The sequence below is a fragment of the Protopterus annectens genome, chromosome 4.part1 (assembly GCF_019279795.1).
Source record: "Protopterus annectens isolate FY-2018-M chromosome 4.part1, PAN1.0, whole genome shotgun sequence".
Lineage (NCBI taxonomy): Eukaryota > Metazoa > Chordata > Ceratodontiformes > Protopteridae > Protopterus > Protopterus annectens.
The window spans coordinates 984,206,985-984,220,333 of NC_056734.1; the positions used below are offsets into that span (position 1 = coordinate 984,206,985).

The window sequence follows — 13,349 nt, forward strand, 5'->3', positions numbered from 1 at the left end:
CAAGACACCTTACTCTGCCTACCTGGATCTACTTGAGTCTATCAAGATACATCCAAACACCATGGGTTTGGGTGACTAACTAACCATCCATTGACTGGGTAAATTATTCGTGCTCAAACTCACTTGCTCAAAGGTTCCTCAATTTCGTTGACTCCAATGCCCTTGACCAGCTGGTTGACACCCCCACAAGGGGTGCCAACATCTTGGATCAGGTGCTTACCAATATGGCAGATCACTATAGCACCCCCACTGTGAGGTCATTCCTGGTGAGATCTGACCACAAATCAGTCTCATTCAAAGTAATTATCACACCTGCCCCCCCCAGCAGCAACTAAACTAAAAAATGTCTCCAAAGCAGAGTATAACCTCTTACGGGATGGTATAAACAGCTTCACTGCACTTCCTCCCTCAGATGGAACTGGCAACTATGCAGAGCTCTACACCAATGCTTTATATGAACACCTGTATACTTGCACTGATTCTGCTGCACCTGATAGGACCAAAACAAGCTCCTCAAGGAAGATGAAACCTGCCTGGTGGACAACTGCTATTAACAGATTTTACAATAAGACGAAGAAATTACTGTCTAAAAGTAAGAAGGAGTGAGCCCTCCTAAACTGGAAACAATCCCCCCTCAGCTTAAACAAGCAAATATGACTTTTTGCAAACTACGAGTCCAAATTAGCTTCCTCAACAAAGGACAACCACAAGGCATTCTCCAGTTACATCTGTAAGCTAAAAGGAAAGGCCCAGATGTGTGCCGAACTGGTAGTTAATGATGCCACATATAGTGAGCCTGAGGGCATAGCTAAACCATTGGATGACAGCTTCTGTGAAAACTTCACTCCCCTGTTCCCGCCACACATACCCCATGACATCCCTACCACAAGTCCTCTACCATGCATCTTTAAAGAGCAGGTTGTAAATGCCCTCTCTAAATATAAAAATATAGTATCTATGGGATCTGTTAACATCCCAGGCTGTCCCCTACATGGGCTCCAACATGAATCAGCAACACCACTGGGTACTCTTTTCAATCATAGTCTAAGCACCAGCTTTGTACCAACTGAAAACTGAATGGAAAACAGCCGTTATTCCCTTGCACAAAGGTGATGTTTCCACTGACCTCAGGAACTACAAAACTATTAGCCGGACTAGTCTTATCTGCAAGGCCATGGAGCAAATCATCATGGACCGTATCAACAAAGATACAGGAAATCTCCAAACACTTGACCCTGCTCAGTTTGGATTTCTCAAAGGGAGATCATGCCTGTTAAACTTGGTGGATTTTTTTGAGACAGACACCAAAAGGTCATGGATGAAGGGAAATCTGTGCATACAGCCTACCTGGACTTAGCCAAGGCATTTGACACTATCCCTCACTTAGGCATCATCGACAAACTAACCCAACTAGGCATCAACCCTTATATAGTTAGATGAGTCACTAACTGCTCACTGATAGAACTCATAGTCAGACTAGGGGAATCCACCTCCAACAGCAGACCTCTAACCAGTGGTGTTCCACAGAGATCAGTCATGGGATCTCTACTGTTTGGAATCTATTTCTGAGAAGTACAAGGAAAAACTAAAGGTCTGTGGCAGACAAAGTTTGCTGATGACTACAAACTAGGAGCGGTCACAGAATCTCCAAATGATGTCAACATCCTAACAAGAGGATCTTACAAAAACAAATGAATAATACCAAAGTCATGGCCTTAACTCAATGCAAAAAAATGTATTAGCATTCTTTTCGGTAAAAGCGATGTTCCTGCTAACTACCACATCAACACCTTAAATATGCAATCAGTGATGAGAGACCTGGGCACACAGGTTGACAGCAACCTTACCTTTGACCACCATGTCTCCACAGTGGTAAGAAGGGCATTCTATATTGCTCATCTCATAAGTAAAGGCATTGCCTCCAGAAAAAAGTTATAACCTCCCTGTACTCTTTACTCATCAGGCCAATAAATGAGTACAATAACCCCTTTTGGCATGTAGCTTTCCAAGTACTTGCAGCAATTGGAGAAACCACAAAGGTTCCTCAAGGAAAATTCAAGGTCTTTAGCATCCATCCTATGGAGATCGTCTGAAATCACTGTCACTTTATTCTGTTTCATACAGACTACTCAGAGGTGATCTCTGCCTTGCATACAAGGCAATCTCTGACCCTGCTTCCCTGGAAATGCTGCATATCCGTAAGTCAACTGGTACACAGGTTACTCTCTCTAAAGACCTTAACCTGGTATGTGACATTAATAAAACCTGCTGAGGGGCAAGTTTGTCTCCCAGAAGTTACCACACCTTTGGAACAGACTCCCACTTCATGCCAAACACAGCACCTCTGTCACTCTTCAAATGCAATCTGGATGATTGGATGGGTGACCATAAATTCAACCCGGGGTTTCCACCAGTCTCCTCCTTGGAAAGAGGCAATATGTGCTAATCATGGAAATAAAGGGTAAGAACTTGGCTAGGCTTGTAAGGGCCCTGGGGCCATTAGCCTAATAACTTCCTATGAACCTACCAACTTAAGGTGGAGTAGGTTTATCTGGTAGGTACTTAAATGGGGAGATAATAGTGTGAATCTTGTGCCTTTGGTAAGAGGTGGGGTGGCTAAGGCATAGACTTAGATGTAGACAAAAGACTCTAGTTAAGCAATTTATACTGTTATTGTTACCTAACTTGGGAGTGATAGATATAGGATAAGTAGATTGGGAGAGAAATTGTGGGTTGTGTAATTAATACATGTGTGATGATGGAGTAGAGAGAGAGCAAGTAAGAGGTGTGAAAACAGTTAGTGATTATATAGTCACTGGAAGTACAAGGAAGTAGAGATAAAAGGCTGAGCTACAGGTAGGAGTGATGAGTAATACACGGCTAAATGATGATGGAATCTTTTTTTAATTTGGATGGGAGACATTTATTACTGTTTGGGTGTGGCTGGACAGTATAAATATAGATTTAGTGGGGGTGGTTGGGAATTGGGAGTAGAGAAGTGATTTTGAATTTGGAGCCACAAAGGCAAAAGTAGTTGGAGAACTGAGATGAGGGGAGGACCAATCAGATACTACAGTGAACTTCTGTTACTCCCCCCTCCACATATGGTTTACCACCAATTACTGTCCCCCTGACAGATGGTTTACCACCAATTACTCTCCCCCCAAATACAATCAGCGAGATAGAATATTTATTGATACAAAGACAAGTTCTTTGAACTCTAAATACCTAAGGTGAGTTACAAAATTTAATTTTGTTAAGGGTTTTTAGTGCTTTTCCAGGGAAACTTTATACTGATAGAGTAAAAATGCAACATGTTAATTTAGCTTCACCTTCAGGAGTATAAGGCTTTTGGGTGGGGGTGTCCCTCCAGCATATTCAACACTATAGTATAGAACACAATGATGCAGGATTGAGGTAAAACACTTAAGTTTGGTTTGATTCTTGCAAACTGCCTTACATAGCTTCTAACTGAAGGTATTGCTTCTTTTGTACTTCTGCAACTGAAGGTGGAATTCAGCTGTAGAAGTTCTTTGGTAGCGTGATTATGTTAACGTTTGTAGCAGTAGTTGTCAGGCACATGTGTTCAGTAGAGTGAAGCAGCTGGATGGAGAGGAGTTCACTTGGGTCAAGGGTAGAGAAGTGAGAAATGCACCTTAAAGTAGGATTTTTTTAATCTAGGATTCCTATGATCCAAAAGGATTCTATGAACCCCACTTTTGGATCTAACAGGGGATGTAAAACTGAACTGATTTCCATATAAACATACACTTTGTTGAATCACAGTTTTCAAAACATTCCATCCTTTATAAATGATTCCCAGAAGTTTTTACTGTAGATTATGTAAGAAGTTATATAACAACTGCCATTAAAACAGTACTATTTATTGTACAGTAAACTCTCAGTTAACTGGAACTCAAGCAACTAGAAAAAAAAATCGAAGAAATACAGTATAATTTTCATGTGATGCACTTTGCCCCCCCCCCCTGCAGAAACATACCTTACGTTTTTAGAGTTTTAAAAAAGAAGATAGGAATACATTCCCTCTCTCTGACAAACAAGTCAAACCAAACAAATAGTACATAGTACAGTATTTGTCAGGCCTATTTTTAATAGTAACTCTCAAGCAACCAGAAACTACAGTTATCCGGCATCTACCAATCCCCATGGGTGCTGGTTAATCGAGAGTTTACTGTACATACATTGGCTTAAAACACCTTTATTCTATAGGATGAATGTAGTGACAGTCAGGGAATTTTTATGCATGTATACAGATTATGCCGTGACAAAAGTTAACATGTTTACTACTAAACTTAATGTTTCAGAATTTTTTTTACTCAATCAAAGAATATTTCACCAGTGTAGGGGGAGGCAATAGAGCAATGGCAGTCCCATCATTAGTTAATAAAGTATTAACTTACTGGGGAACATTTATTTTTAGATATTGCTGCTTTATTTAAACATGTCTTTTTATAAATTTATTATAAATTATTTTTGTGTGTAGAATTGCAATATTTCTTTAATCTTTTATATGAATGTGAATCATAGTAGCAAGTTTTTAAAATTTTCATTAGGACAAAATTGTAAAATCATGTTAAAACAGTCAATAAATATGATATACAAATATATACTTTTTATAAAGTATAAAAAATAATACCATTTGTTAGTTTGTTTGTTTCTTTGGGCTTTTCCCGGTTAGGAGTTGCCACAGTGGAACTCTGGTCCACTAATGATTGGCAGTAGATTTTTACGTGCTGGGCCTAACGCACAACCTTCAACGAAGGACTTGCATAAAAATCATAAAAACCTTTTTGTTGAACTGGATTGTGGCACCATCATGTGGTGAAAAAATAAATTACACACCATTCACATTAGATGTCTCTTGAACTAGCTATACAAAAATATACCACTAATACAAACAAATAAAACCTAATATGTGGTATTATGAAATCCAATATAGTTTATTATTAAAAAATGTTCATACTTGTTTTAACAGTTTTAAGTTTTTTATTAGTACTTTTTTATTAGAATTTTTTATTAAGATTATTTTACAGTAAAATGAGTTTTTAATAATAAATTATATTGGATTTCATACCACATATTAGGTTTTTGTTTGCATTAGTGGTATATTTTTGTATAGCTGGTTTAAGAGACATCTAATGTGAATGGTGTGTAATTTATTTTTTCACCAAAAGATGGTGCCACAATCCAGTTCAACAAAAAGGTTTTTATGATTTTTTGAAAGTAACTAACAAATGGTATTTTTTTTTATACTTTATAAAAAAATTATATATTTGTATATCATATTTATTGACTGTTTTAACATGATTTTACAATGAACATAGTTTTGAAAAGGTCTCAGACCATAAAAACATTTTGTTTCCACAGAGTTTTAAAGTCATATATTTAAATTTAAGTCTCATTTAGTATGAAATAGGCGATTGGATGTTATTAATTCAAACATGTATAAATAAGAATTGTTCTAAGATCATCCCACATCTGATGAAGTTTTAAAACAAAAACGTATTAGGGAGACTGAGCGTTATATGGTGGTAAAGTGGAGTGAATACTTTTATGTTTTTTCGTGGAGTGAATACTCGGAATAAACTACTTAAAACTCGACTGACTGTCTGAGAGCTTCATTGTGCTCCTTCTGGGATCTATTTTATTGTTTACAAAGTGGCCAGAGTCGCAGGCTTTGTTGATTGTTTCTAGGAAGGAGAGGAGGGCAGTGGAGGTACTATGACCTGGTCTAAAGCCATGTTGTGTGGGGGTAAGAATCTGATTACTGATGAGGTAGGGTAAGAGTTGTTAGTGTACACACTTTTCAAGTAGCTTAGAAATAGGGGATAGAATGGCGATGGGGCAAAAGTTTGGGATGTCATTATTATTGCCGCCTTTATGGAAAGGAATAATATAGGCCTTCTTCCAGAGCTGGGGGACCTGGCTTTCTGAGATAGACCGATTAATTAGTATGCTGATAGGGAGAGCAATGGCTTCTGCGGCTACGTTTAGGAAGTAGGAGGGAATTTCATCAGGGGCATTGGAACCAGTACTTTTAGGGTGGATATACAGATGAGATTGATAATGAAAGGTGGAGGTTGGGGGTAAGGGATGCTAGTGGAGGAAGGGATGGGAGCACGCAGAGGAGGGGTTGTAGAGGTGTTGGTGAAGGATGATGTTAGCTTGCTTAAGGAATCTATGAAGAAAGAGCTAAATTGGGTGGCCAAGTCCATGTCAGAGGCATCTGGGTTGAGGCAAGGGTTTTCTTTTTTCCTGGGTTGAGGAGAGATGAGATTCCTTTCCAAAACAGTTTGGGATTGGTGGTGTGGTTGGTTTGGAGAGTGGAGAAATAGGCTTTGCGGTCTAAAGTAACACCTTTTTTTACTTTATTTCGTAGTGTTTTATATTCGTTTAGGGCGATAGTGGTTTTATTGTTATGGTAACGTGTCCAGGCTTTGTCACGGAGTCGCACAGTAGCTAAGGTATTTTTGGTTAACCAGGGTACAGGGTTACTTTTTATATGTTTTGTTTTTAGAGGGGCAAAGGAGTTGAGCAGGTTTGTGAAAGCAGAGTTAAAGTAGGATTTAGGTCACAGCAAGAAACAAGTGTCTCAGTAGTTTTAACATAGTTAAATATTCACAGATGAATATGTACAATAGCAGGAAGGTGGCTTGGTACTTACCCCTAAGTACTCTGTTGTTAATAGCTTTTCTCCCATGAGTTCGCCCGACTGTGGCTGTAACACTTCATCCTTATCTAAGTCGGCCTCCATCACATCCTGATCTTCCTGCACCATTAAAAAAAGATACCATTATTTAGGCATCACAATATCTTAACCATTTCAATGACCACAGCATATTAACATTTTCAGTGACTGATATTTGGACATATTAGATGACTACATTTTTTTAATTTTATTTTATATCTGATCAGATTGGCTCCACTAGGTTTGTGGCCTGTTTTCAGGGAGGTGAAGAAAGTATTCATACTTACTAGTGGAAATTCGGCCAGGAAATTCCTCATCTTTTTTTTTTTTTTCTCAGAAGTGCCATAGGATCTTCAACATCCATCTGAGCAACCACCAACTCAGGTAGACCTTAGTTTAATATATCATTTGAAGGATGGGACATGAGCAGTGCAGCAATCCCTTGTGTAGCACTGCAGTGACAGTATTAGAAAAAAAAATCATCCAAGCACCTGGTCTGGGAAGAGAACCTACAAAAATTTTGAAATACTTAAGTCTTTTTTTCCCTTATGTCGCGTGAAAAAGGACATCACCCAGTCAATAAAATGTAAAATATTTAATGTTCTGTGACTGAAATATTTTTTTCAGTAATAACCGTTTCAAAGCTCTGTGATCTGAACTACAGCTTCATTGCAATTTATCTGATTAGAAACAAAACAGGAACATGCTGGAGAAACTTCACAGGCTATAGGAAATGGCCATCTTCAAGAACAATATCTGGAGATCGTTGATCATCATCTGTAATACAGCAAGCTGAACTTCCCCAGTTATCAAAGGAAAGATAAATTAAAATAAATAAATAAAATATGTGTGGTAATTACATGGTAGATTCCAGCACGTAGGTCTCGAGACATTTCCCTGTGAAATTAGAAGCCTGCAACATTGGTTTGTTGCAGAGTGGTATGGTTGAAAAGCAAAATCACTGTGGTGTTGTGAGACTATTGTACTATTTCATACCTCTCTGACACAGGGCACATCGTAACGATCCCTAAGGAGATTCACCATTCTGAAGGAGGTATGGGCCTTCTCAAAGCTGATTACATGTATAGATCTGCAATTGTAGGACTGCACATATATCTACTGACCTCACAAGACCCAAACATAGTAAAAGTTTTAAATCATAAGGAGAATAAGTTTAAGATGACTTCTCTGCTTAGTTTAGCAGAAGCATATCTGTGTCAAGTAGCAATGGAAATCAAACAAGTAGAAGATAAAAAAAATCAGGCAGCAACTGAATGCGCCAAAAAATCAAAAGAAAGAATACAAGGTGAAGAATCAGATGAGAAGGCAAGAAATGTAGAAATTGCATAAATATATCTGTAAGTACAGAAAACTCTTGGAACAACTTCGTCAATCAGGATCAAACGCAGGAATTGTTAAGGAGAAGTGAATTTAAACCAAAAGACAAAAGGTTAATACTGGCAGCCTAAGATGGTAAACTACGTACACATTGGTTTACAAAGGCCATTGAACATATAGGAGAAACAGACAAATGTAGGTTTTGTAAAACAGAATTGGAAACAGTCGCATATCTTGTTGTTGGTTGTGATATACTAATGGCAGAAGGACTGTACACTGAAAAGCATAATAATATGGCAAGACTGTTGCATTGGAGATTGTGAAAAACATTACAATATTGAATTAGCTGAAAACAGTGGAAACATGAGCCACAAAGCATTATAGAAAATAATAAAGTTTATTTAACATGGGATCACCTATTACCAACAGTTCAAAAAATAGATGCAAGAAAACCAGGCAGCATAGTCCTTGAAAAGAAAACAAAAGTAGCATTGATCATTGAAATTGCTATGCCCAGTGACTACAGTGTCTTACGTACAGAGACAGACAGTGTCATAAAATACCAGGATTTGTAGGTATGAACAAGGGCAATATGGAAGGATACCCAGACAGTTCCAATAACAGTAGGAGTAATGGGGTCTTATAAAAAAAAGAATTTACAATCATAGCTAGATATGTTACAGATACATGTAACTTCATATGAGTTTTAGGAAGAGTCAATTCTGGGCACATTGTGGGTGCTGTGAAGACCACTTCTGGCTAACATCAAAGGTTGAGACAATACTAATTTCATGAACTTTAATAATACTTCGACTTAGGAATGGAGTCTTGAAACCCAAAAGACTTGGAGAAATTAAGAAGGGAGAATACAGTCGGGTAGTCATCCTTGGTGATTGTTGTGATGTGCCATGTATCTGGTTGGTGTTTAACCCAAAAGCGATTTTGCTTTTCAACCATACCACTCTATGGTGAGGTAGTGCTGTGGGCTTCTGGTTTCAGCACTGTAGCTCCTGTCTCGCGGCCTACATTTCGGAACCTTTAGGTAGCTTGTGTTACTATAAAAAAAAAAAAAAAAACACTTGCCATGACCTTCAAAAACATTCAGAAGTTAAAATCATAAATAAGGCAAAGAAATAATAGCTTAATGTTGCATACAAATTCATATTTTCACTTATCGTCAACCTGTGATTTAAATTCAGACAGACTGGTGATACAATAATTCTTATGCTTTACTAGGCTCCCAAATGAGAAATACACAGTACACGAGTAGCAGTGTCTTAAATCCCTTTTCAGCACTGCTGCTGTTCTAACCCATAATGACTACTTCCCTAAAATGGAGTCGCTTTTGCACAGAGTCTGTGGGGGGACTTCTTGAAACACAAATCAGAGTAAGCAGTTTTCACTGGTTCATCATATCAAGTACAACACTGTTTCACAGACTGACAGAAACTATCCATATGTCCAACCAGCCTTTCATTTCTGCATTTGTTTATATCAGAATGAAGGTCATGTGTTGCAATAAAGGATGACTCATACTACTTTTTAGAGGCTGCAAATGGCAAACATTTCTAAAACCTTGGGCAAGTTGGTCAAAATTACATATAAAGGGCAAACCAAAGGAGTGTAAACACCATCATAAGACAATCAATTTGAAGTTTTATCCTTTATTAACAGGCACATCCTATGAAGCAGTGTCTTCTGCAATTAGTTCCTCCCTTCCTTCCTCCCTCTCTTGTTCAGTCTCTTTAAGGCTGAAACTCCCCCGAACAGCTAAGGCAATAGTTTCATAATGCATTTAAATAAAAAACACTTTAGCATCACAGTTATCAGAAATAATTAATTAATCCATTCTCTGATAAACCTACTTTATTGAATTCAAGATTGTGTAGGAACAGTTGTCTATCCCAGCTCTCAGTGGACACAAGGAAAAGAAAATAATTCTGCATGCACTGCCAGTCCGTCACAGAAGGAAAAACACAGCATGCACATTTATGGGCACTCCAACTCAATCACAGCATATCCTTTCTGATAATGGACACTCTCCATGCAACACCACAGCCACCTGTGAAGATTTAAAAAGTAGAATAGTCTTTCAGGTCAGTTCTTCTGTTTAGAAAGAAAACTGATAATTGCAAACACTGGAACAGTAGCACAGTTTAGCTCACTTCTTGCAAGAAACAAGGGCTGCTTCTAAGAGTCATCTTACTACTCTGAAAAAAATTGTGCATGGTTTAGAGCACATCAGGGTTTGCAGTTAAGAAATTCAGCTTGCTGAAGTTACGGCTACCAAGATCAGGATTTTATAAGAAAAGATGCTAAGGCCACAGAGGCAGCTAGCAACATCAACTCTTCTTTCAGGAAATTAAAATCTCAAACATAAGATGTGTCATGCTGAGACAGCCAGGATTCAATTTCATAAAGATTAAACTGCAAGCTCTGATGACACTGGATCTATTGCAGGTAATACAGGCACTACACAATGATCTACTTGCCACTAGAAGAAACTGATTGATAAAGATAACAAACAATCTGACGGTCTTTGGCACAGGACTGATTTGGAGATCACTACAGTAGTCAGCTGCCTAAAAGCAGAATTTACCATTTTGCCAGGTAAGATGCTCAAATAAAAGCCTTTTTAACTTTGACAGAGAATATGAATTAGGGTGACAAGAGAGTTTTGCAGGAAAGGTACAGCTAAACAACAACTTAGCTGAGAGGGCAGGCAAGCCAGAAATGTCTCAGCCATGTAGTGTTATGAGAATTAGGTAACTATGTTTCATATAGTTCTAAGTAGTACCTTCAGGGTCACAGAAAACAGATGAAAAGTGTAACGGTCTGGAATCCAAATGAAGGAGACACCATCCGATTTTTCTATTCAGTTTGATGATATAAAAAAGTGCAGAACTCTAGAGTCTGTGTAGTACCCTATGCTGTACAAAGTTGCAAAAGGGGAGGGCCTTTCACTGATTTATTATATGCAACTGTCTAGTACAAGACCAGCGGCTTCTTGGAAAGAGAAAAGGATTATAAGTGGGCAGCAAATACTGTGCATGCACAGAAGAGTGGATATATAAAAAAGAACGAAAACTTCACAAACTTATATAAAAAAGACACAGACGGCAATGGGGGAGCTATCATCAAGCAAAAAAGAGACATATGTCCTGCAGGGGTCCTGAATTTAGTCCTATATAAAAAGGACATCTCAAACAGCAAATGGAAAACTTGATCAGTCTCTGAAAAAGTGAAACCAAGGATGGGGAATGATGACAGACAGGGAAACAAGCAAGAACTGTGTTTCATAGAGATTATAGGCATAGCCTGAAAGGTGGCAGCTTCACTTCAAATCATCCAGGAGTATGGTACTGCTCCTGAGGAATGACAACACATGGAAAGAATACACATTTCAAAAAGCACCATGGAAAATTGCATAGGATTAATTAGGGAAACCTAAACAATTTAGCAAAGAGAGAAAAGTGGAGCAGCAAAAGGATATCAGATGCTGTGATATTTACTGTTGAGGGGTGGATTCTGGACATACAAAGAGGAAAGCTGCCTATATCAGGCACTGATAGGCTCTATTTTTGACTGCTTTGCAGTACTACAGGCCTTCCAGGGGAACAGGTCACAGTGCTACAGAAGAAGGCAGGAAAGACAGAGCATGACACAAAATGTTAAAGAGAGTTCAACCTTTTTAAGGAGCATAAGAAGGCATAGTAGCTCCAAGTTGTATCTCGTTCTATGTTTTCTCCCAAAGAGGAGCTATGGGCTTAAAAGACAATGCATACATTTATTCAATGTTACTATAAAATCGGGTACTACAGCAAAAGACAAAAGCTCTTCTTTATTGATAAATATAATCACTTCTAGTGCCTTGGTTAAAAAACCTCAAAGGAAATACTTGAATTACTGGGATGATAACTACAGAACAAGCAGTCACTATGGTTGCCTGGATGATGATCACCCCTAGTTATATGTGACTGTAAGACAACAAAGACAAATGTGATACAATAACATTAAATGAAAGGGCAGGGCATGGAAGAGGAGACATTCAGTATAGGAACACTGGTTAATCTTCACATCAGCAGGCACTTTTTCAAAAAGAAGGTGGTTGACACATGGAATCTATTACTGGATTGCGTGGAAGAATACAAAACAGTTCAGACTTTTAAATTAGATTTGAATTCTTGGAGAGCTGGGATGGATGGGGTGGGGTGGATGCCTTACAATGGATGCAATACCTAACAGAATGCACAGAATCACAGTCTCCTTCTGGCACATCTAGTTTGATCCCATAAGCATAATTGGTAACGTAGCTTGTTACATACAGGATTGACCTAGGGTATAAAGTAACTCTCGTAGTTCAACATGAAGAGAGTTCTTTAACAGCTCAGTGAATATGTTAACTGGGATCATACCACATTAATGTTTTTCAATTTACTGATGTCATTCATAGTCATACAATTCCACCTGATGGACACATCAATGTATTTTAGTGTGCCAATGTCAATCAGAAATACACAACCCTACCCCAAACATTATAATGGCCACGGTAATGCATTTTAACATGCTGCTTTCATTCACAGCTACAAACAGCCACCCTGCTCACTGGAATTGCCAAAAAACAGCTCTCACAACAACAGAACAGTAATGGACTACTTATGTCCCATTACTAAGTGACATGAGAGATTAAAATGAGATACTGCTGTACCTCTCAACCTAAGTCAATAATTATGGACAGAGACAAATAAAATAAAGGAACAAAGGCCCAGCAACAAGAACAGACTTTTAATACTGCTCTAAGAAACTTACAAAGGTGCTAGAACAAAATATTTTGAATTCTCACACACACTTTCTGAAAGACATGAAGTCTGAAACTCAAACATCTATTACTATTTAGTGGATTTATCCCTCAAAGATTTGCTATACCACCACACATTTTATGAGAAACTGATAAAAATATGAAGTAAAATCCTACACATTCTACAAAATTCTGGATAAGTTTAGAGGTATGGGTACTGCCTTACTGTTTCACAAACTCTTTGTTTAGCCACTTTATCCAGATGTCAGAGGTGATTAGGCCAAAATGGGAAATTTAAAAAGAAAATAAATGAAAACCTTATTTTACTGCAGCATAAGGATCACTGGTGTAAAAAAGAATATGTCCCATAATGTAAAACTCAAAGTACCAAGTTCTTTTTTTAACACAGTACCACATTATTTTTTAACACCTAAACTTATACATGTCATAGTGCATTTCAAAGACTTTGTGGTCTCAAAATTACCCTTGATGTATACATGTTGT

The 13,349-nt window shown here is 38.0% G+C and overlaps 1 protein-coding gene across 1 annotated transcript in view; it reads right to left on the bottom strand.

Annotated features, from left to right (window-relative positions):
• The window catches only part of ARMC9 (armadillo repeat containing 9), a 3,277,521-nt gene that overhangs the window by 594,218 nt on the left and 2,669,954 nt on the right, over positions 1-13,349 (bottom strand). Inside the window, 1 exon segment of the mRNA XM_044070688.1 lies at positions 6,686-6,790. Coding sequence (XP_043926623.1) covers positions 6,686-6,790 — 105 coding nt within the window.